At 48.9% G+C, this 22,553-nt stretch overlaps 1 protein-coding gene across 3 annotated transcripts; it reads right to left on the reverse strand.

Annotated features, from left to right (window-relative positions):
* Positions 1-527: 527 nt before the first annotated feature.
* C1QTNF12 (C1q and TNF related 12) lies at positions 528-19,308 on the reverse strand. 3 transcript variants are annotated; one of them, XM_062012968.1, is made up of 8 exons: positions 18,613-19,308; positions 18,053-18,296; positions 11,592-11,711; positions 10,394-10,505; positions 9,970-10,151; positions 5,799-5,907; positions 2,418-2,496; positions 528-1,809 (listed from the first exon to the last, which is right to left on the reverse strand). In XM_062012968.1, exons 2-8 carry the CDS (start codon positions 18,221-18,223, stop codon positions 1,611-1,613), a joined length of 972 nt encoding a protein of 323 aa, XP_061868952.1. In that variant the 5' UTR covers positions 18,224-18,296; positions 18,613-19,308; the 3' UTR covers positions 528-1,610. The 3 variants fall into 3 exon arrangements, with proteins under 3 accessions (XP_061868952.1, XP_061868951.1, XP_010206780.2); XM_010208478.2 differs by adding an exon at positions 4,748-4,838 and having other exon boundaries at positions 1,622-1,809; positions 18,053-19,308; XM_062012967.1 differs by having other exon boundaries at positions 18,053-19,308.
* Between the last annotated feature and the right edge of the window lie 3,245 nt (positions 19,309-22,553).

Here is a 22,553-nt window from a genome sequence, read left to right on the forward strand (position 1 = left end):
CTAAAAAAAGAAGTCTTTTGGCTAAAAGGCCTTGGAGATGCATAGGAAAGCTCCTTAAGGGACAGCTCTCTGTCCTGACCAGGAAAGGCTGCAGGACCTGGGGCTGTTCAGCCTGGAGAAGAGAAGCTTGAGAGGGGACCTCATCAATGCTGATAAATCCCCAGAGGGTGGGTGTCAGGAGCACGGGGCCAGTGTTTGTTGTGTGGTGGCCAGTGCCAGGACAAGGGGGAACAGGCACAGGCTGGCACACAGGCAGTGCCACTGGCACAGGAGGAGCAAGTCCTTTGGTGCTGAGGTGAGGGAGCCCTGGCCCAGGCTGCCCAGGGAGGGTGTGGAGGCTCCTCAGGAGGTTTCCAACCCCCCAAGACACGTTCCTGTGCCCCCTGAGCCAGGGGAACCTGCTGGAGCAGGGGCTTGGGCTCTGAAGGGCCCTTCCTACCCCCACCATTCTGAGACTCTGACAGCACTCCTTACCCAAATAAGGGAGAACAGCTCCAAAGGCAGAACAATTCAGCTCCTAGTGAGATGCTCATGAGTGTAAAACACAGCAAAGACAGGGCGAAAAAAATCACAAATCCCAAAGCAAAGTCTGAGAAACTTCTTTAGTTCTACAACAATAAATATTTTAACTCTGATTTCCCAAGAACAGTGAGACTTGGTTCCAAACCCCTATGGATGCACCAACATATGCTGAATGGCACAACACTTGGATGATGTTGCTGCGAGTCATGCACGAAACAGCCCAATTTATTACAGATACACAGTACAAAGGACAGGATAGTTATACATGCTGGGAGATAGGCCACTTGTTCCATCCAAACCCATTGTAAGCAGATGTGACACATGTGATCCGAGGCTGCTCTTTGCCAGGCTTTTGCCAGGCAGTGTAATGCATGTCACACGTTTCCAGGTGATTCCATGGCACCCGAGAGGATGCTCTTTATGTGATGCAGCCCAAAGCCACACGTATGTCTTACTAAAACATAAGAACACAGGGAAGGGAGTTCATGCTGGAACTGCTGCCATTGCCTTTTACCTTTTCATTACAGACCAAACTGCACAGGCAGTGAGGTATTCAGCTTCATCAGTAAGATCAAGGAAATACTTGGATATAAAGAACCCCCATTAAGGAGTTCAGACCTTGGATTCCCATCTGTGGAGCTGGCATTGTCTGCGAGTTCAACACACTTCCTGGCAAACAGATCCAATTCTAGGGCCTATAGCATTGACAATTGTATGGATCAAGCAGTTTTGCTGGCACATCTTTGTCTCTTTCCTCCACAGCACATGGGATATAGTCACTCTTTTACTTCCCCTCTCAATCCTTCACTTACCGTCTCAAACACCCCACAGTCAATCCCAAGAGACACGCTGAGTACAAGTGCTATTGTGACATGAAGTTCTAATGCAACAAAGTCAAACCTCAGTGTGTTGTTGAGTGAGCACCTGGTGAAGCACAAATTAAACACCACAGGCTTTGCTTCTGAATGGTAAGAGTGTGTTTTTGTAGGATGAATGATGTGGACCTTGAATAGCAGTAGCCTCTGAAAGCAAGCTGGAGTATCTGTGAAAGGAAAGGCTCTTTGCTTGTTTAAAAAAGATGCCAGCAGTTATGGGTAGCAGTCTTCAAGAGTCAAAGTAAAGGTTTCTTCAGTCAAATATACACTGCAAGGCTGTAATTCATCTCCTTCCCTGCCAGGCTGCTGCAGGTTACGCACCCAGCAACATGCCCATGAAGTCTGACCCGTTCTGGATGGTGACAGGAGCTCCAGCACTGTTGTCCACAAATATAGAGGTGTACTGGCCAGCCTGCAGAGAGAATGAGAGGGGAAGGAGAATACCTGACTCTTCATCCCAGGGTAAAAGGAGGGAAAAAAGGCATTTTACTACCATGAACTAAGTGCAGAAGCCTCTGGCCCTTTGCTGTGGCTCCTGGGAAAGGGTCTGACCACTCTTACTGCAGCACGACAGCTTGGACATGGTGGAAGAACTTTTGTGTGGTGCCACTGTGTTACAGGTTTATCACTTAACTAGATCCCTACTGCAGTAGCATCTTTTTTAGGTGAGTAATCAAGTGGCTTGTGTGTGCTTAAGGTTCCCTTCCATGAAATGGGGAGTTGCCACCTTGACCATGCAAAGGGAGATCTGAGACAGAGAAATATCCACTGGCACTTCTCAGAGGGGCTGTTACTTCTGTGATTTAAGAGCAGAATGTGCCACACATGTCTGCCTTTTGTTCCTTTCCTGCCACAGGTTCTCTCTAGTCACCTCAGGTCAGGTGTTTGACTTCATTAACCTTAGAAAGAAGGTTAAGAGAAACTTCCCCACCTCCTGGTGAGAATTCAGCCTTGGCACTAACTAACTCCCCAGCCTGCCAAGGCAGCTAGGGCAGGGATTCCCAGGCCACAGGGGCTTACCTGCAGCTGCAGTAAGCCATGTACATAGATTGTGAAGATTTTGCTGTTACTTTCCAGACCAGCAATGACTTCCAAAGACCTAAAGAGTAGCAAAAGAAAAAGAAAGAGCTTCAACACCTAAGGGAGTCACAACAATTGTCTGTGAAATGACAGCAGTCTCATGACCTCCCTAGAAAAAGGACCTAGTGGTTCTAGTGCCCATCTGTACTAAATAAGTGGCTTGTTGACTTGGTTCTGACAACAACCAGCTGTCTTGGGAAGAGAACAGCAGAACCATGTCTAGTGGGAGACCTACAGAGCATACAGGATTGTGAATGCAAAGCTCATCTGGAGGAAGGAACTAAGAGCCACCTTCTTTCACAGAGGCTTTTCTCAAGGTCCTGTAGTCACTATCCCCTACTCTTGAACAGCTGCTAAACATCCCCCTTAGATTTATCAACACACCAGTTTGCAGGCCATGATGACATTTTATACTGTAGTTATTCTGCAAAGAGCTAGCCCTGTGCACCCTGGCAATGGCAGTTCATTCATTCTCAAGGTATGAAAGGCACTGCTCTTTTCTAATATCATGTTCTAATGGCCATCATATTCCTTGCAGTAGCAAGATGGAGGACAGCTGCTCTCTGTAACATCCTCTGCTCACAGAACTTGAGCTCAGCTCCTTTGTACAACATCCAGGCTGGAAGGAGGTGCCTGAGACATCAACAATCAAAACAACCCCTGTAAGCTCAGTTCCAAAGCAATCTGAAAGCATGGAGCCCCATGCTTGGCTGGCTCTCCCTGGAATCTGCCTGCCCAATGGTAGCAGATCCAGTTGTTTTCCCAAGAAAACCAACCCCTTTCCTCTCTTTCTTTTCTTCTGTGAAGTGGTGGTGACGAAACCTAACAAGTGCAGACGTGCTCCTTCCAGCCCCCTTGCAAGGGAATAACATCCAGAGCAGGTAGGGGCAATTTGGCCTCGAGAGAGCAAGGCACTTGGCACCACCTTGATTGAAGAGCTCAGTCTGTGTGTCATATCCTGCCAAGAGCCTAACTTGGGTGGGAACTTCCCACCATTAATCTCTTCTACTCCAACTGTCTCCTTGCCTCTGAGTTTCCATCTCTCTCAGCCGAAAGCCCTCGGGGCCCTTCCAGCTCCCTCAGCAGGAACGGCTGCGTGCGCTGACGTCCCCAGGAAATTCCACAGGCACGGGTAGCAGCTCAGCCTGTGCCAGCACAGTGTCTGTCCAGACAGGTTCCCATCCCTCCACCCATCTTCTTGCCATGCCACAGACCAGTCACACTTTCACCCACCATGAGAGATGTGTCTCAGAGAGGCAGTGCTGAGGCTGCTTCCTCGCACTGCTGTCCAACCCACTCAACTCAGGACAGCCTTGCAGGACAATCAGTCATGAACTGTGACCCTGAGCAACTGAGGAAAGCTTCAAGACAGACATCAGAGAGCTTTGTCTAAATGATTCATATCTGGGTCAGTTCTGGCTGAGAAATAAAGAGAAGGTTTTACAGTTATTGTTCTTTGGGGAGTGTAGCTAGAAATCCTTCAGATGGCAAGTTGATCCCAATAAGTCTGCCCAGGCTGTGTGTGACTGAGGGGTTGTCCAAGACTTTATAGCTCTGTGGGTTTTAAGTTGCACCTGTGGAGCTGTTTTGTGGCTATTTCAGTGGTGCTGTGGCAAGGGTGTTGCTAAGGAGCAAGCCTCAAGGTTGCCATGACCCAACAAAAGTGGTTCTTCAGCAGAGTTTTGCTGATGGGTCCCAGCAGAGGAAAATGCAGCGTGGTTATCTGAGCAAGCTCCACAAGGCAGCTGAGGGCTGTGAGAAGGTATCAGATACCCGTGTACACACCCTGCACTTTCTGCCTCAGGACCCATTCACCTCTCTTTTCCACCTATTTTCTCTCCTTGTCGCTCCAACACTTCCATGGCAACGTGAGCCAGACACTGGGATCCATTCAGGATGCAGCCGAGAGTGTCAAAATGGAGCTAACAACCTCTGGCACAGCATTAAAGTGTTTCTTTCCCTCTGTATGTTCATGATGATAGCTGAGCCTTCAGCACCTTTAGCTCCATCCACTTGCAGCTGACTTAACTCACACTTCTCTCAACCTCTGCAATCTTGAGCTCTTTAGAGTAATTAGCACTGAAAGGTTAAAAATCAGCATTGAAAGCACACATCAAACCCAAGGGCCAGGTGGAAACACTCTCTGCAGAAAAGCTCAACTAGCATCATGAGATAAAATTCACTGTTTGGTGAACCTGGCTTCCACAGCTGGTTGAAACATTGGCCCATGCAAGAGAAGTGATTGGCAGGCCAGCCCTGCAGGGACTCACGTGTAGCGGTGGCACAGGGATTCAATGCAGATCAGCACACGGACGTTATCTCTGGCTCGCAGCTGGACTTTACTCTTCAGCTCACTGTGGTCTGGGGAAAGCAGTGGAAGAAAGAAAAGCACTTTCACAACGTGGCAGACCCCCCAGTTGCTGGTGTTTTCATTAACAGAGACACCAGTAGCCTTGTGACTTCTTTCTTGGGTTTGTGCATAAACCTGCACAAGTGCATCCAGGAGTGAGAACACGTGAGAGGAACAACTCTGCAGACAACAAAGTCTGGAGCAGGTCACAGGCTGTAGCCCGTGGGAAGGACTTATGTTGGAGAAGTTCATGGAGGACTTGTGTCCCATGAGAAGGAAGAGTGTGAGGAGTCCTCCCCAAGGAGGAAGGAGCAGCAGGGACGTGTGATGAGCTGATCATAACCCTAACTCCTCATCCCCCTGCACCACTGGAAGGCAGGAGGTAGAGAAAACCAGGAGTAAAGTTAAGCCCTGGAAGAAGGGAGGGGTTGGAGAAAGATGCTTTAAGATTTGGGGTTTATTTCTCATGAAATAAACCCATGAGCCTTTGTTATATTTTCTCTCCTCTGTCCAGCTGAGGAGGAGGGGTGACTGGAGCTGCAGCCTGACAGGGTCAGCTCACCAGCACTTCGAAGGGAAGCTCTCTCCTGTGGTGTTGGATTATAAAGATTAAACCCATTGAATGAATGCACTGGTGACAAAACACAGTCAAAGCTGCCTGGATGCAGTTCTGCCTCATCATGTTCACTCCTTCTAAAATCTTTTCTGGAAGCCATAACTTCCACAAGTGACAATATTTGGTCCCTAAGCTCATTTCTCCATCAGGAGCGTTGCTTTGTTTGGCTTGCAGGGAGGAGCCTGCAGAAACACCCAGCTCTAGGGACAGGGGTTTGGGTCGTGGTACCAAAGGGAGAGCTCTGCAAAGGGCTGCCATTGCACACACTTCAAATCAAACAGGACCCAGAGAGTTCTTCAGGGCTTCTTCCTGCACCTCAAGCAGAACAGGAGAGGTTTCTGTGTGCAACACTCACCCACGTGGACATTGGCTGAAAACTGGTAGATGCCAGACACGGGTGCTGTGAAGCGTCCTGTGGCCAGGTTCAATCCTGTCCCCCGGAGAAAAGCTCCTTTGGCCAGAGGCTGCAACATAAGAAAAGCAGATGCTGAACAAGTCACCAGCACTCTCCAAAGTTACCTCTGCCCATTACAAAGAACAGACACTGGCTGGGCATTTGGTGTTCACAAAGGGCAAAATGAGCAGTAGGAGACACAAAGATGCTCTTTTTGCTCATTGCCAGGCTTAAAGACCTGGAGCCTTATACACTGGTTTTGTGATACAAGTGCAGAGGAAACACTCCTATGGGTCTCCAGAGGTGTTCTACCTGCTTTAGGTCTTTGGTACTGATAAAGAACAACTGCTTGGCTTCTTATAGACTCCGTGTTTAGTTTGACTGGACTCTGGCCTGAGCAGTTTCTCCTCGTGGCAAGGAAGCAGCCTTCAGCCAAACTTGCAGCAGATTATCTGACTCAGACTAAAATAAACTCTTGGAGAAATGTTTATTGTTTGTTTTGGCCTGGCTCAGATGAACTTGGCTGGAGCTGGGCAGAGGCAGGAGTGGCTTCAGTGGGACAAGCTAGTTCATTAGTCAGACTCTGCTTCCACCGCAAGGACGTTCAGTGCAACGGGAGCACGTTCCCACGAGGGCTGTCCTCAGTGTGCCCCACCTGGGGCTTAGGGGACAGGAGGCCTGTTCAAATCCTGCTGTCCCCCTAAAACACACTCAGTTATGTACCTGTGCAATCCCAAAACCCAACAAGTGTGCTTGCCAATGGAGGAAAGGGCCTGAGATGGGCTGAGCGAATTTGCCACAGGTGCTGTTGCACTAAAAGACACCAGTGGAACACTTTTGCTCAAGCACCAGAAGGAGGTGAATTGCCTCCCCATTCTGGTTCATCCCAGCCAGCCACTGTCAGCTTTCACAGTGCAGAGCAGGAAGAGTTTATTTAGCTTTTTCTCTGAAAGGATATAAGGCTGCAAATATTTAGGTCTGGTGGTGTTTGTTTAGAGAGTCACTACATGGTAGGAGGAGTGAGATGACCAACCTGCCTTTGTTCAGCAAACCAGGCAAGGCTCACTAAGGAGTAATCCCCAATCCTCATTCACCAAGATCTAGCTGTAAGCCTTACATTTCACAGCCCTTTACATATGGTGGTGCAAAGCCCTGGCTGTGCAAGCACAGGGACACTCCTCACAGCGTGCCACACACACGGAGGGCAAACAGCAACAAGGAGCTGCACATCGGCTGTTTCACACACTCGCTTCTAAGCCTCTGCATGTATCAGTGTGCACTGATGTGTGCTTGTGTGGACATATACACACACAGAAGGAGCTTTCTTTTCTTTCTGTATACACACACAGGCAATCTGACAGCTAACCTGACTTACAAAGGCCACGGCAGGAGCTTGATGCTGTTTGGTTTTGGTAGTGCTACTTCTGATTTACCTCACTGAAAGAGCAGATCCAAGCCCTGTGTGTGCAAGGCTGTACTGCAGACTTAATTCATTCCTTTCTTGTTACAGCTATTAGCAGAATCAGCAAGACAATTCCAAAGCCACTGGCTGAGCATGGAAGGCAATTTTAGGCACCAGTAAATTATCACTGATAAAGCATTCCTGTTTCTTCATGCCCTCTGTGGCTTTGTTATTCTTTTGCTCATAGAAATAGACAATGCAGGGAGAGGTTCTCTGGGCTAAATACTCCACTAAACCCCACGCCACTGAGAGCTCCCTCCTGCATTTGCTGCCTCTCAGCAGCACACTCACCCAGCTGCTCCAAGCGCTGCAGGGATTTACACCTGAGGAAAGGGCTGCTTGCACAGTTGTTTCAGTAAGCAGAGCAGCAGCAAACAAACAAGTTAGTGTCCAACCATTCTGTACAAGCCAAGGGCAGCTTCTGTTCCCCAGCTCATCTCCCATCCCCATGTCTCCCTCATCCAAAGCAAAGCATTGACTTATCTGGTGTTAGAGACAGGGATAACCCAGCCTGCACAGCAACCACAACACACAGGGGATGCCCCAGTCCCCAAATTCAACAGCCAAGGTGCACATTTGGTTTGACCTCAAGGCACTAGAGACACCAGCACTCTTTGTGGGATCTTTCCCCCTGCAAAGCCACTTTAGCCTTAAATGATCTGACTCCAGTAACATTGCAGGGCCCCAGGTAACTCCCACTTCTTTGGCCTGTCAGAGGCCACAGTTCCTGCAATTCTTGCTGCAAAGAACCTTTCAGAAAGGTTTTGCAAGAGGCAAACATTAGAAACATCAAAGCATGAGACACAGGAGGGAGAGGAGTGAGGAAAGGAATATCACAGGTTTTATTCCAGACACCAAGGAAATTGTGAGACCAAGAGGCAGAGAGAGTGGGAAGGTTCTTGGAGGGAGTTGAGTGTGGAAGGATGAGAGAAACCATCATGTTCTCTCAGTAAAGGTCAGAGTGACACCAAACAGAGTACAGAAGTGATAGGCTGGTTCTCAGCTTCTTGCCACTACCTCCAAATGCTTTGGGTAAGGTCCAAATCCAGGAATTAGGGTCAATCCCTATCATCCCACTGAGAAGTATCAAATTGTTGGCTTCTTCACACTATTAAACTGACAGAATGGAGGGAGGGGAATGGTTTCACTCTGTCTCTCCGTTTTGAACTGTTTAAAGGCAACGTTTTCATCTTTGAGGGAGCATCCACTGTCTCCCTCCCTGCTAAATTCCCCTATATGAGAGCACAAGCTAAAACCAGACACTTCTTGTCCCAAAGCTGAAATGAAAGGCTGGCATCCAGAGGCCTGCCAGCCCTCCCACAGCAGCTCCAGGGCCAGAAGCAATTAGAAGGAAGGTAGGCATAGGATAACAAAGCATGGGAAGCATCAGCCTACGCACTGATTGCTGAGATGTCTTTATTCACATTTTCCCCCCTAATTAATGAGGCAGCAGATCTCTCTAGCCCTGCCCACACTTCAAGTACAATCTTGCCTCTGTGCCAGCACCCACAGTGCTGTCAAACCAGGCTTCCACAAGTGTGTTTGGGAAAGATCCAGGGAAAGCACCCTATTTAGAACACAACCGCTGCCTCTCGTCCTGCAGCTGTGAGAAGCCCAAGCGACAAAACCAGGCCAGAGGAAAGGATCTGCTGGGCAGGATTCCTCCAAATGGGACTTGGTGCAGCTGGGAAGAAAGCTGAGCACCTTCCTACATGGACAGTGTCAGCAAACCCTGCTGATGGAAAGCCATACTCCCTCTTCATACTCTTTAAACTCCTCTTGAGACATAACAGAAGCAACCGTGTATCTGGTCTCTGTGACTTCAAATCCTAGAATAAGTCTCCTCAGTTATCAAGGGCCTGTTTGATTTTAGCTGTTACTCTGCTTAACGTTTCTACTTCCAATTCAGATCCTGTTTGCAAGTGGCTCAGACACTTTAGTGTCAAACTCAAGAGCTTGCCTGTAACCATCACAGTGACCTCGAGCCTCCCATCACTGTGCTTGGCACTGTAATGTGACTACAGTGCAACATCCAGCCAACATCTAACATCCATTAGCCCTCTATAAAACATTATGAGCACCAGGACTGGGACATCTAACGAAATGATGGCTCTTCTGAAGGTTCACAAACCTCTAAGCAACGGCTACTGTCTGCCCCTGGCATTTCTCTACATCAGGAGGTTACTGTGGAATGGAACAGGGTGTGCACTGAAAGAAAGACCAGACTAATGCCAAACATGGACAAGTCTTTCTCCATCATTAACTGAAATGAAACAGTCTGACTGTTGTTTGGACCTGTGAGACAGCCCTCTCTTGCACAGACCTGTTAGAACTTCAGTAGGAACTGTAATGAGCTTCAGCTGGGCTGCAAGAGAGGAAGACAGTCTGGCTCTTGGCTGTGTCGGGAAGGAGAGGACTCAAAGCTATGTGTCCATCTCACTGCAGAGGAGCTTCAGTGCTGAAACCACCATGTGACATCCTACTTTTGGCAATCACACACACAAAAACCCCAGTGTTATACTCATAAGATCCAAGCCTGAGAGGAGCTTCTGGGATTATTCTTCCCTTTCAGCAAACACCTTTATCCACAGAGGCACCTAGCAGCTGGGCAGCTACAGCTGAGCACGGTGGCTCTGGAGTTGCACAGGTTCATCTGGAATCCCTTCTCACCGACTGGAAGTTCTGGAGTTCTACCAGGGTCTTCTTATCTACAGTGACTTGTCCTTTTAGCTTGCAATGGAATGCCTCCTCTACACGTCTGTGGGGTGAAGCTTCCTCCAAGGAGAGCAGGAGCGGGGGCAGCTGGCTGGGATGGGCTGAGATAGCCAGGGATGCTCGACGTTCAATGGCTTCTGAGGAGAGAAAGGACAGGGAAACCAAAGCTTGGCTTGAGGCCTTTAAAGAAGCCATTAGTTGCTTGGTCAGACTTGTGCACTGAACTCCTCAACCTGAACTAAGCAGCACTGGGGAAACGTTTCTTCAACGCTGCGATTGCCAGGCAGGGGAATGCTTTAAGGTGAAACCACTTCTCTGTTGGCCGTGGCGCTTCCCAAAGAAGCAGCTCACAGAAGGACAAAGCTCTGACAGACTTTACCTTTCAGTATCTCCTTAAACTCTTGCAGAAGGACTTCTCGGGTGACTTCAGCACCAGGTGCTCCTGGAGGGCCCTGAGGACCAGGAGGTCCTGGAGGCCCAACAAGGCCACGCTATGGAAGTAACCAGAGAGAAACATGTGAAGTAAAACCAGGCAGTTGCACTGAGAGACCAAAAATCCTCTGAGCCATGAGCCAGTTCTACAGAGCTGTCAGCCAAGTGAGCAGCACCAGCTCAGCTACAGCCCTGATGCAGTAAATCCTAAACTGACTCCCCAGGCAGCTGTAAATTCCAGCACTTGGACTTTAGTCCCATCTTTATATGGGAGGATCAATTCTGCTCAGGTAAATATCAACTGGTTCTTCGAGTACAGGTACACAGTGTGAAGCACAACAGGCACAAGACTAAGTTTACTCTTTGTAAGTCATCTCATGTCACCAAAGTACATATTGGCCTTTAGGCCTATTCTGATGCCTCTTTGCCAAGGAGAATTGCCATCTTAGCCACACTTTACACCATTAATGTCTATTGCTCAGGCATAATGGTCACAGACATCAATCTGTGGTGTGACAGCAGGGGAAAAACCAAAACAGTTGGGTTCAAAACCCCTGCAAAGGTTGGCCAGACACACATTAGAGCTTCAGACAACTAGGACAAACAGGCCACAGTGTCATCAATGCTATTTTGGTGTTTATTGTTCCCAGGGAGCTCCTGTTTCCTCAGCTAAGCTGCAGTAAGCCTGGCTGGAAGCACTCCTGCCTATCAGCTGGCTGGGAAATAGAAGGAGATCGCTGAAAGCACTCCAGGTTGGCTAAGCAGCAGATTAACAGTGCACATGTGATCAGGCATCACTCAGCAGACCATCAGGATAAATGACTTGTCTGCACTTTGTACTGAGCAGAACAAAACCCAACAAAAAAGGCTCAGTCCCAGAAACAGCTGGTTTAAAGAAGAAAGAGTGTTGAGAGTGGAATTCACACATCTTCTCTTACAAAGCATGTAGCACTTATTGTCTCAACTTCTTCATGGGTCCCTTCCAACCCCTCCCAGCCCCTGATTCTCCAAACCACTTTGGGAAACTGAACACCAGCAAAGGAATGGATGGCAAGGCAAAAGCTGGAGCATGCAGAACAGCTTGCATGTCAGCAGGAGGAAGGGAAGCACATCTATTAGCTGATGGCAATGGAGCAATAACCTACTAATTTCTTGTCTTTCCCTTTGCATCTCCTTTTGGAGGTGCTGCCGTCGTCCGGGCGGTGCACAAAGGAGATCCAGGTCCGCCGGGGGTCTGTGATTCGGGGATCTGGAGATTCTAGGATCTAAAGAGAAACAAGAACAGAGGCTGAGATCACTCTGGTATCTCTTTTCCCACTGGGGATGTAAAGTTACCAGACCAAGGCTGTTTCTTGCTGCCTAAACCACATCCTTGGTCCAGCCGTACTGCAGTCGGGAGGACACTGAAGGTGGCGTGAAATGGGGTCTCACACTTCTTAAGCAGCAACTCAGTTGGGATTAGCCAGTACCACACCACTTTTTGTCTGCATTTCCAAAAGCATTGCAGATGTAGGATGCTACTGCAAGCTGAGTTCTGACAGTGTGTGACAGGCAGCAGCCTTTCAGAGGGTCCCATTAGAGTGGGAGGTTTTCTTCAGAAGTTGAAGGCTAAACCTGCCAGCAGAAATGTCTCATAAAGCAGAAGATGCTGCCCTTAAAACATCAAAATGCCTTCTCATAACTGACTGTGCTATCACCTGCAGGGCCTCCCAGTCCCCTTTGCTTCAGAAACCAGTAAGAACCCAGAGCTGGGAGCTCAGAGACCTTTCTCAAGCTGCTGAGACTCGCAGCCCTCTGCCAGTCCTAACACATGCCACAGAAAACCTGCCCAGATGCCAGACATTGCTCCCCAGTGGCATCTGACACGTGTCAGTTGGATCAGTTGAGCAATACAGGGAGATTAAAATGTACAGAGAAGCTTGAAATGCTCCTTAACTTTCAAATGACAGGCTGCAGAGTGACAGCTGTGCACAGAGGGGAAAAAAAGCCAATTCCTGACGAAAAGCAAAGATGTCCAGTGGCAAACTGAAGCACCTTCCCCACTCCTGAGCTCTGCAAGTATACCATGGCCACAGAGCAATCAGCTAGAGAAGCTTTGACATTTTGGTGCCTCATTCTGGATCCCTTCTAGGCAGTACAGAATCTGTCTTTATACATTTGAGTCCATTTCCCCTTGGAGTCCCTCATTGCCATTACACAGCTCCCAGACACAACCAGAGGTGTGTGATCAAGCAGCCAAGACCTGTTGGGTTTTTCTCCAGGGCTAGGAATGGACTTCTAACCTTCCATTTCAAAAAGGCACCAAAAGTCATTAGTTACCAATAACCCACCAAGGAAGCCACTTACTAACAGAAGCACCCAACTCAGGCAAGAGGGAATGTTCCCTCTGTGCTGGAACAGAAGCCAGCAAAAGAACAGCTGGGTTGTAGTGAGGAGTTCATCCTTTCAAAGGGGCTGGCTCATGTGGCAGGAACTCAGGAGTGCAGCCTCCAGAACACAGCAAACACCAGCTCAGGGTCTTAGGAACTGGGATGTGGAAGAGACTATTGAACTATTCCTGGCTTCCACCAGGCTGCAAGACAAGCACAAACTCCCCTCCAGTGCAGAAAGGAGGAAACAGGTCAGCTAGAGGCAGAAGCCAGCGCTCATGAGCAGACTCTGACCATTAGCTGTGAAGACAAACAGATGTCCTCAGCCTTTCTGCAGCTCCAGCTGTGAAGAAAGAGGCCAGAGCAGGCATCTTGTCAGGGACACGAAGAGAAATCCAGGAAAAGAGCTGAAAAACTCATGAAGTTTCAACTAATAGAATGAAACAATGCCATTCCTGGCCAGTGGCTCTGCTGAAATGACAAATCCCTCTACAAGGCAGTCATGGCACTCCCCAGCTCCTGCAGCACAAGGATGATTGACAGTCAAAATGAATGTTCCATCCTTGTGGTATTATTATTGAATTACTATGGCATGCATGAGCAATCCCAGCAATAAGCATGCAAGCCTCTATTTTTCTTGGCAGCAACACCTTCCAGCAGCCAGAGAGACCTTGCAGCCAACTCAGGTATCAGTCAGGATGGAGAACAGCCCTGGAAGCCCAGCAAAGGGGACTTGGCTCTCCTGGGGTGCTGTTTGCAGAGCAGAGCTGACCTGCTACAGGAGTCAGGAGGAATCCTCCTGTCAGCTGCAGTGAAACCAGGCTGACTCCCCAACACTTGAAACCTCCAAAACCAACAGGAGCCTTGCCAGAAATCCATAATGAACTTTCAGTTGAGTCTTATAACAAACACAATGGCACCTGTCACTTCAGAGCCAGTTTCTGACACTGAGGAGAAATTAACCTGCTCTCTCCCCAGCTCCCCTCACAACAAAAGACAAGCTGAGCTGTAATTCAGGCTGCTGTGCACAAGCAGAGCCTGTGGTTCTTCCTGGCTCTAGCTCCCAGAACAACACACACTGCCCAGGGACACACACAGCCTCTGGCTGAGATTCAGCCAGGAAGGAAGAAAGCACCAGCAGAGATCTACATTCAAGCAGCACAGTTTGGATCCTGAGAAATGGATGAACTGTATCTGAACTTTCCCCAAACTGGAGGATACTGGATGCAGTCTGTATCTCTGCTGCAGCCCACAGGGAGATGGACAAAAGGAGCTGCAGAGGCTGGATGAACAGAAGAGAAAGAGTCAAGAGCACCTGCAAGCAAGTCTGTGCACCTGAAAGCATCTGCAAGTGCTCTCAGGCACAGCTGAGCACTGCTCAGGGTGGGACAGGGTGGAAAGCAAGCACAAAAGGTTACCATCTTGTGACAGGACAGCATCCTTCCCACCTGCAGTTGGAGATACATGTCCAAGGACATCTACCCGACCATTCCAGTCCACAGTCTTTGTGCCTGAAGGTACTGCCCTGCAAGTTGTGTTCAGTTATCTGGGTATTTGTCCATCTGAGAGGGAATTCTGTTCCATTACCAGTTAGGCAGTTGCCAGACACAAAATGGACCTGACTAAGCATTTCACTTATCTCAATCCACAGATTCCCAGGTTGTTAACACTGGCTCTAGAAGCAGCAGGAGCACTGTCAGATTCATTATGAAACGAGAAGCAAATTGTTCATTTCAGTGGTGTGTTTTTCTTGGAGCAGGTTAAAAAGTGACAGAGAGCTGGTGGGTTTTTTTAGCATGCAAAATCTTCTGTCAGCTGCTAATACCTTATGGTTATACACACTCCTGGCTATTAATGTGATGTAAAACCAAGGTCCTGACCACTTGCGGTTTTTGCAGATCTCTCAAGGATTTTCCCTAGAACAGAAGTGTTAGGTTTGGTGTCTCAGCCAAATCCAAAATGCACTTGTTACCTACATCCCCACTGTGTTTTGTGATTGAAAAAGAATACTTCACTCCTCCAAATGGCCATCTCAAAAAGCTTCTCCCCTCTACTTAAACTCTCTTCAGTGGTCACACTCATAATGAGTGACATGAATCCAATGGAAGAGTTCAAGTGAGCAAGAGCTACCCTGAGTGAGCAAACATGATGTTTGCTGCTGTGTCAGCTGTAGTGCAGTGACATCCAGTCATCCCTGGATGGAACAGCAAAGGGATACCACTCAAGGCAAGGAGCTGAGCAGCACCAATGGCAAAGGTGTAGCACAATGCATCTAGCAACCAAACCCACACCTGATGTAGGACTGTGCACTCCACTGATGAGCTTGAAAGAGCTCACATCCAAATCTGGTCATCTCGATGTGCTGAGTCAGATGGATGCATCCAACAGCATTTTCTGTGGGTCCCAAGGAGCTGCATTTTCACTGGCACCTGCTGCCTCTTGGCCTTTCACTGGGCACTGAGAGTTTGACTCCATCTTTATTCCCTCTACTTGGGTATCAAATGGCAGCTCTTGATCAGTGTCAACTCTGTATAACCACTGGACAATCTACCACTGCTGAAGCCCACTTGGTGTTAACATCACATCTTGCAAGACCAGATCAGTCCTGGAAGGGGAAGGCAAGCCTGGCAAGTGGCAGCTGCAGTACTCAGACACAAAGAAGGTCCAGTGGATGCAAACCTCATGTTCTGCTCTCTCCCCTAGTCCATATCAGTGTCAGAGAAGAAAACTCTCAGGTGCTTGTCAAGCACATCACATTGCCAGCAGCTCCACAGAGATGAGAGGAAAGCTTCAAAACCAAACAGACAAAACACCCCAACAAAAACTAACCAACCCCAACACACACCTTCCCTGGAAAGAACATGTTGCCCAGGAGATTTGAGCCTCCTGCTCCCCTGGTTTAGGCCGAGGTTTCATCACATGGTTCCTGCACTGTGACTGCTAAAAGGGAGCTTTCTCCACTTCTGCTTGGAAAGAATTCCCAAGAGAAACTTGTCCCAAGTTGTTTGGCTTAATTAGAAGGAAAACACATCTATCTTCTCAACACTGTGAATAAAAATCCCTGCTCTCAGCTCCTATTCCATTCCCTGCTCCTTCTGCTTCGATAAACCTACCAGCTGCCCACAGAGCCTTCCAAGGGAAACAGCCTCAGTTGTACTGCACAGGGCCCCAGCAAATCCCATCTATCCTGTTATGTGCTGGAGAGAGATGAAATGGGACAGTGCTGTGTGCAGAGCACCCCTCCATGAAACAAACCTGCCCACAGAAGGACATCAGTCTTCCACAGAGAACTGCTTTCAGCCTTCCTTTACCTTGCTAGGTTCAGCAGGGACAGCTTTACAATGACTTTCCTTCTTCCCTTAGTGACTATAAATTGTGATGCTTCACTGGAAATGACAACTGACATTTACCCCAGGAACTGCAGCAGTTCTTAAGCACCTCATTTACAGGGTGTGTAAAACAATCCCTTAGCTTGGGCAGGTGCTATAGAAACACCAAATGCAACACAGTCCCTCCTGACAAGCAATATTTAACCTCAAATAGATCCCAAGGGGAGAAGTTCCCACTGCAAACGTTTGGGAATGGATATCAAGCAGAGCTCATAAGCATTTGCATCAAAGGTCTGGTTTCATCCCATCCTCATTCAGCAGAACCTGCCTTCACTCCACTGGCCAGCTCTTCCTGCAGCCAAACCTCTGCCATGGGTAACAGAAGGCAAAATATTTCAACACAGAAACTGCAGCTTCCAAACAGGGTCTGTTGTAATGAATGCCCACCAGCCTCTGAAGGAGCAGCTCTGCTTCTTCCAGCAGTAATATAAGTACTGGAATTAACCAGGACCAGTTTCTGCTTGCTTCTGCAGTCAGAACACATTCTCTTTGCCCTGCAATACGTTTCACATCAAGCCAAGTTAATTTCAGAACAGACTGGAGTTGCCCCACACTCGTATTTGGCCCCTTTTGCAGAAGCAGAATGAAGCAGAGAGAGAAGAAAGTGATTGATTATAAGCACCTCAAGAGTTTAGCCTGTGTACAACCTGTGCTGCCAGAGCCCAGCAGTACACAACAGCAAAGGAGCTGAAGAGGTGCTGCTCACAGTCCCCTAATGATGGTTTGGAGGGCAGCAGCCAGCTTTTTCATACAGAACCCTGTTTCTCAGACTTGCCCAACCTTAACCAATTACCCTCACAATGGCATTGAATGGGATAGTGAGAAGCAGCCCAATTGTTCTAACTTGCCCCCTCTGCCATGCCCCAAGTTTGACAGGTTTGTGCCTCTATTGCTATAGTGACTGTCATCCCCAATGCTGGTGATCAAAGTCGTGTTTTAGAGGTCACTTCCATTTGAAACCAGGGACATGTCTGTGTAAGGGGGGCTGTGTGATAGGGGAGACTCCCTCCTTAGTGTTGCAGCCTCCCTTCCATCTGATGCTGCTCCTAACCCAAGGACACACTCTTAATTCCCTCACCTCCTCTCCTGCTCCAAGCAAATGTTCACCTTAAAGGATCCTGGGGGCTCTGGTGGAGTGACTGGATTTCTTTTGCAGCTCTCAGCCTGGGCTGACTCTCACAAACATGCAACTGGAAGGATCTTACTCTGCCAAATTCACTCCCTCAGCCTGGCAAGTCAGCTCCAGCCACTGAGGTATCAAACACAGAGGCTTACACTCACCCACTTCTGCATGCAGCACTCTCCTGAGTCCTTTCCTGAAACCCCACCAAAAAGTTCTCCTCTGTGGTTCTCAGTCAGCACAGCCTCTCTGGTGGAAGGTGCAGTGCAAAGCTCAGGCATGCTCAGAGCTTTCTGCTGTTGTATTTGCCCAAGAATGCTCTGAAATAACATTGCAGAGGAGTGAAGGGCTGGTCTGCAAGGGATACATTCGTGTTGCAGTGCTGTTGCTGTTCTGGGGCAGCCCACTTGCCTTCATTTAATCTGTTGTTTCTGATCAGGAGAGCGTTCACACAACAGAGCTCCAAAGTGTCTTTGCACTTAACCAGCTGCTCTGGGACTGAAACTTCAGTCATGCACACTCTAAAACAAATGATCATCACAAACTGCAGCACTCCAGCGTTTGCTTCAGCGAGCCTGAAACCTCAACCCTGCAGCAAGGAGAGAGCATTTCCCTTTAAACTCCAGCTCAATCTGGCCAGAGTCCCTCAGCCCTTGGAGAAAGGAACCAGCATCACATTACTGCCAGCAGTAATTCCTACCAAGCACTGACAACACACAAACACCTACCTTGGGATGCCCGTGCAGCTCCTCACTGTTGGAGAGGGTGGCATTGAGAGGCTCTGTGTACTGGTTAGGTTCTTTCTTCCCTTTCCTCTCTCTCTTCGCTGCCGCCACTCTGAAGAGGCAAAACTGCTGACAAAGTAAAGTTGCCACAAATACCCAGGTGCACCCCTTCATTTTGAAAAGGGAGGGGCCAAAGGAAGGGCACTCTCCAAGCAGGATAATGAAAGGAATAGACACGGGCTTCTCTCTAAAAAGCAAGCAATGCAAAAGGAGGAGGTGAGGAGGGTCAAGGCCAAGCCTCTGGGCTACACAAGGGCCAGGGATGCCTCTCTGCTCAAGGTCTCTCTGCTCAAGCAGGACACATGGAAATGGGAGAGATAAACTTGTTTGAAAGTCTGGATTCACTCGAGGAAAGAGGTAAGTCCATTCAGCCTCTTGAAGCTTACATAAATACAAGAGGCCCTGGAAAGTCCTGCCACCCACCTTGAAGTGTCGCCTCCCCCCCACCCCCACTCCCCCCCCACCTCCAATAAGTCTACAGACTCGTTTAAAATGCACTCAACTATGAAACCCAGAGAAGTCAAATTGCTCAGGGCAACAGTTGCTCAGGCCAGAACTGACAACACAAGCTCATTAGGGGGCTGTTAGGTTGCTCCTCTTCAACGGGAGATTTCGCTTTCTCGCATTGTGTTCGGTTCAAAGCAGGTTTGAATGTGTCCCCTCCATTCTCTCTGGAGTGATGCTTCCCTTTCCTCAGTGACAAGTCCTCATCCTTTCCTTTCAAGGTGCTGCAGAACTGTAATCCAAGGTTGCTACAGCCACTGCTCTTCCAAAGAGGCTGGAAGCATCCCAGCTCAGGCGAGTGCTCAGCCCTCCAAGCACAGAATCAGCTGCTCATATCGTGAAAGTTCAAACAGGGAGAAGCAAAGAGTCTGAGGGTGTACCTGGGTCCATCAGGAACTGAAAGCTTGCCCAAGTCTAGCTCCTCTCCCTCTTTAAGCTGAGTTTATCTTCACTTTCCTTCAGTGAGACGAGCAGCAGTGAGTCCCGATGCCGCAGCTGTCAGGATGCAGAGGCTCGTGGCTTCTTCCTCCCCATCTCCCCTCACGCAAGGCAAGATTTCAGGTACCTCTGGCTGTAGAGCACGTCTGATTTTTTCTCACTGCTCCTTTCCCCAGCTGCACACTGGCAAAACCCTCCTCAGCTTTTGCTTTACCTCAGCAAATAAGTACTTCTTCCCTGAATGAGTTTCCATCAACTTCAAGAAACAGGGGGGGGGGGGGGGGGGGGAAAGAGAGAGAAGAAAAAAAAGGAGGAGGGATCAGATCACATTGTAATGAGCTGTCAAGACTCTTCTCTTCACATTCCTATTAGACTCACTGATAAGTGGAGCTGGCCGGTGTGCCAGGCAGATTTAAATCAATGCCCACTGCCTGCTCCCTCCCCTCAGCCCCTGCTGCACCTCCCCTTCATTATCTCACAGAAATCACCGTTTTTCTGGGAACTTTGTGCAACTCTACATGAGTGTGTGGTACAACTAAACCTCTGTGGCTTCGAACTTGCACTCAGCAAAGCCCCACACCCAGCTCCAGCAGCACTCCTGCCTTACACCCTCAGCAGCCGTGTGCCACGCTCCATCTTCCCCTGGCTCCCACCAGAGGCTGCTCAGGGGGGGCTTTGTGTTTCTGTACAGGGGGATGAGCTGTTTGGTAAAACTAACGGGAAAGGAAAGCTTTCTACATCTCCTACAGGCATTGCAGAAGGGAGATCTTGAAGTGCTCAGACAGGGCAAACCTTTTCTCACTTCCCCACACCACCCAGGACAAAGGTTCCTCTTCCTTCTCAGGTACAGAGTGTGATGCAGAACAGTCGCTGAGGCTGCACCACCAAGAATGATGAAAAGTTGATGATGACATAAATGTAAGTCCCTTATGCACTCAGCAAGCAACTGGTTTGCTTTACCAACCCCTTTAGCACAGGTTCACAATCCAATGCCAGCACAGCCAGAGTGGATCCTGATCAACAGCTCTCTCAGCTGTGCCTCAGGGAAACCGAGGCACGAACACGCTGAGGGCAGAAGCTGAGCGTTTTCTTTTCTCACCCATCTTTAGAGAGAAATGGTGTTTGGGAAAGAGAATGAGAGTGAGGAGAGAAGTTCCACAGAAGCTAAGCAGTTAACAGCATGTCCCCCCTCCCCCAGCTGGCTCACATTCCATCACAGCTACGTGGCAGACTTTATTTGTTAATAATATTTAACTTTCTTTGGCGCCTTCTCATACTTCAGCCTCTGGTGGGGTTTTTTTTTGCAGGTTAGTTGTAGACAAGCCATGAATTTGTAAAAGTGCACTTGATGACACATTAATAGGACAATCTGTCATATTGCAGCTAAACAGCCTGACAGATCCACACACCATGGCAAGAAATGACAGCCCAGGCTGGAATGGGGCAACTGCTGGGTTTGGTCTGCCTGCAACAGCTCCTTCCCAGCCCAAGAGCCAAATCCCAAGAGTGTATCCACAGATTTGGGGGAAATGAATCCTGACTACATCTGCAAGCACAAGGTGAGGTAACTTGATGGTCCAGCAGAACAGACTGACTGCAGCTAACTCCTGACTGGGCATTTCCCTCTATCTTGTGCTGAAACAAGTGTCAGCAGTTACCTCTCCTCTGACCTTTGGTGCAGCATCTGTGTGATCTGCAGGGAGCTGCACACTGTGCTGCTGCTGTTCTCACATCTCACTTGCAGCAGTTCCAAACACATGAGTCTTGCCAATGAGTTCAACCCCCATTTGCAGAAAAAGAATAGGAATAGGCTGACCTTGCACTCCACAGAGCAGCAAAGCAAGGATCTGAGTGACTGGAAAGACAAACTGTTCTGTGAGCTCAGCACCCCACTGCAGCAGTAACAGGGATAGTTTGGGATGTAACCACATCAGTTCTGCAGGAGGAGAGTTTTGCATTTCAGAGCTGTGTGCAAGAACCCAAACACAGTGTTTGCAAACAGTGACAAGTGTGTGTGAAGCTGGAGGGAACTGAAGAGTCAGACAAGAAACCTGTGAGTCGATCTTTCACTCTCTACTTATGCAACTCACCTTTCACTCAAGACAGACCTCACCTCACCGTGCTAAAAATAACCAAAGGGCAGAAGGTCAAAAGCCAGGATTTTCCTGGAGCTGCCCATTGTAGATACCCCAAACCACTCCTAAATCTTGGCACAGAGATGAGGTTTTTAAGGCTGTTCCATAGAAGGCAGGTTGCCACTCACTGACACACACACAGACCCCTGCTTCAGAGCAGACAAAAGGTCTGGACCACTCCTAGGACACATGCCTGAGGTTTCAATGGGATGTTTCTCAATGCTCATCTGACACAAACTCAGCCCATTGGCTGGGTCAATGGGCAAAAGCTGTTAGAGCAAACCCAAACACAGCAGCAGAGGGGAGCAGCGCTGGGGAGATGGACCAGGAGCTTATGGCCACATCAGAGTCCTCCTGCACGTCAGTGTCGTGCACAGGAGCTGCCGGTAGCCCCCGTCGGCAGCCCGCAGCCGCCTGCAGCGCTGCCCCGGCGGCTCCGGGCTCCGGCCCCGGGCGGGATGGCTGCGCCACCTCCCGGCAAAGCCTCGCAAGCGCCGCAGAACCTGGCAGCAGCCCCCAGGTTCCTCCCGGAACGGGCTCCTTCGAGTGACCCAGCTGTGACAGGGGCAAAGCTTTTCTAGCTGATAAGAGGTTCCACAAAGCATTCCCATCTCCAGTTCATTTTCAATGTGTGTGTGTGTGGGCATTTTCTTCCACCAGGATTTTTCTCCTTTAAGAACTAAGATGCAGCTTTTTGCTGGGCAGCCAAAAAGCATCACACACCTTGTACACTGCTGCTGTGATATAAACCAGTAAGGACTTTGTTACCAAACTTACTCCCAGACATTACAAACCACCATCCTGAAGCCCAGAGCTTCAGCTTTAATTACAAATCCTGGCCTTGCATCTCTGCAGACAAGACAGCTCGTCACTCCCTGGCTGTTCCACGTGGAAGGCAGCTTCAAGGAGCCATCAGATGGGCAAGAAGCATCTCATTTCTTTTGGCCACCCAAGACCAGTTGCAAATCCAAGCACTTGTGCAAACACAAGGGGAGGTTTGGGGATTCTTTTCCTCCCCTACAGAATTTGTCTGGGTAAGGGTGGAATATCCTCACAGCAAGAATCCTGTGTGATCTGATAGCAACATGGCTATCCTCCTCTGCCTGGTTCCTTACTAACAAGCTCTGAAAAGCTGAAGCAGGGCAACTGACAACACGAAAAGCACCAAGTCAAAACAAAGGAGTTCAAAAGGACACCAGGCCCAAGAACTGAGGAAGGAAAAAGAGGAAGAAACACCAGCATTATGAAGGAAAACACAAAACAAACGAGGACACAGCTCAGGCCTGGCAGATAAAACCCACCTCACTTCCACCAAGGGCCAAAGAAATTGCTGTTCCAAGCAGCCATGCACTACAGAGACAGCATCA

The sequence above is a fragment of the Colius striatus genome, chromosome 21, assembly GCF_028858725.1.
Source record: "Colius striatus isolate bColStr4 chromosome 21, bColStr4.1.hap1, whole genome shotgun sequence".
In the NCBI taxonomy this organism is placed as follows: Eukaryota; Metazoa; Chordata; class Aves; order Coliiformes; family Coliidae; genus Colius; species Colius striatus.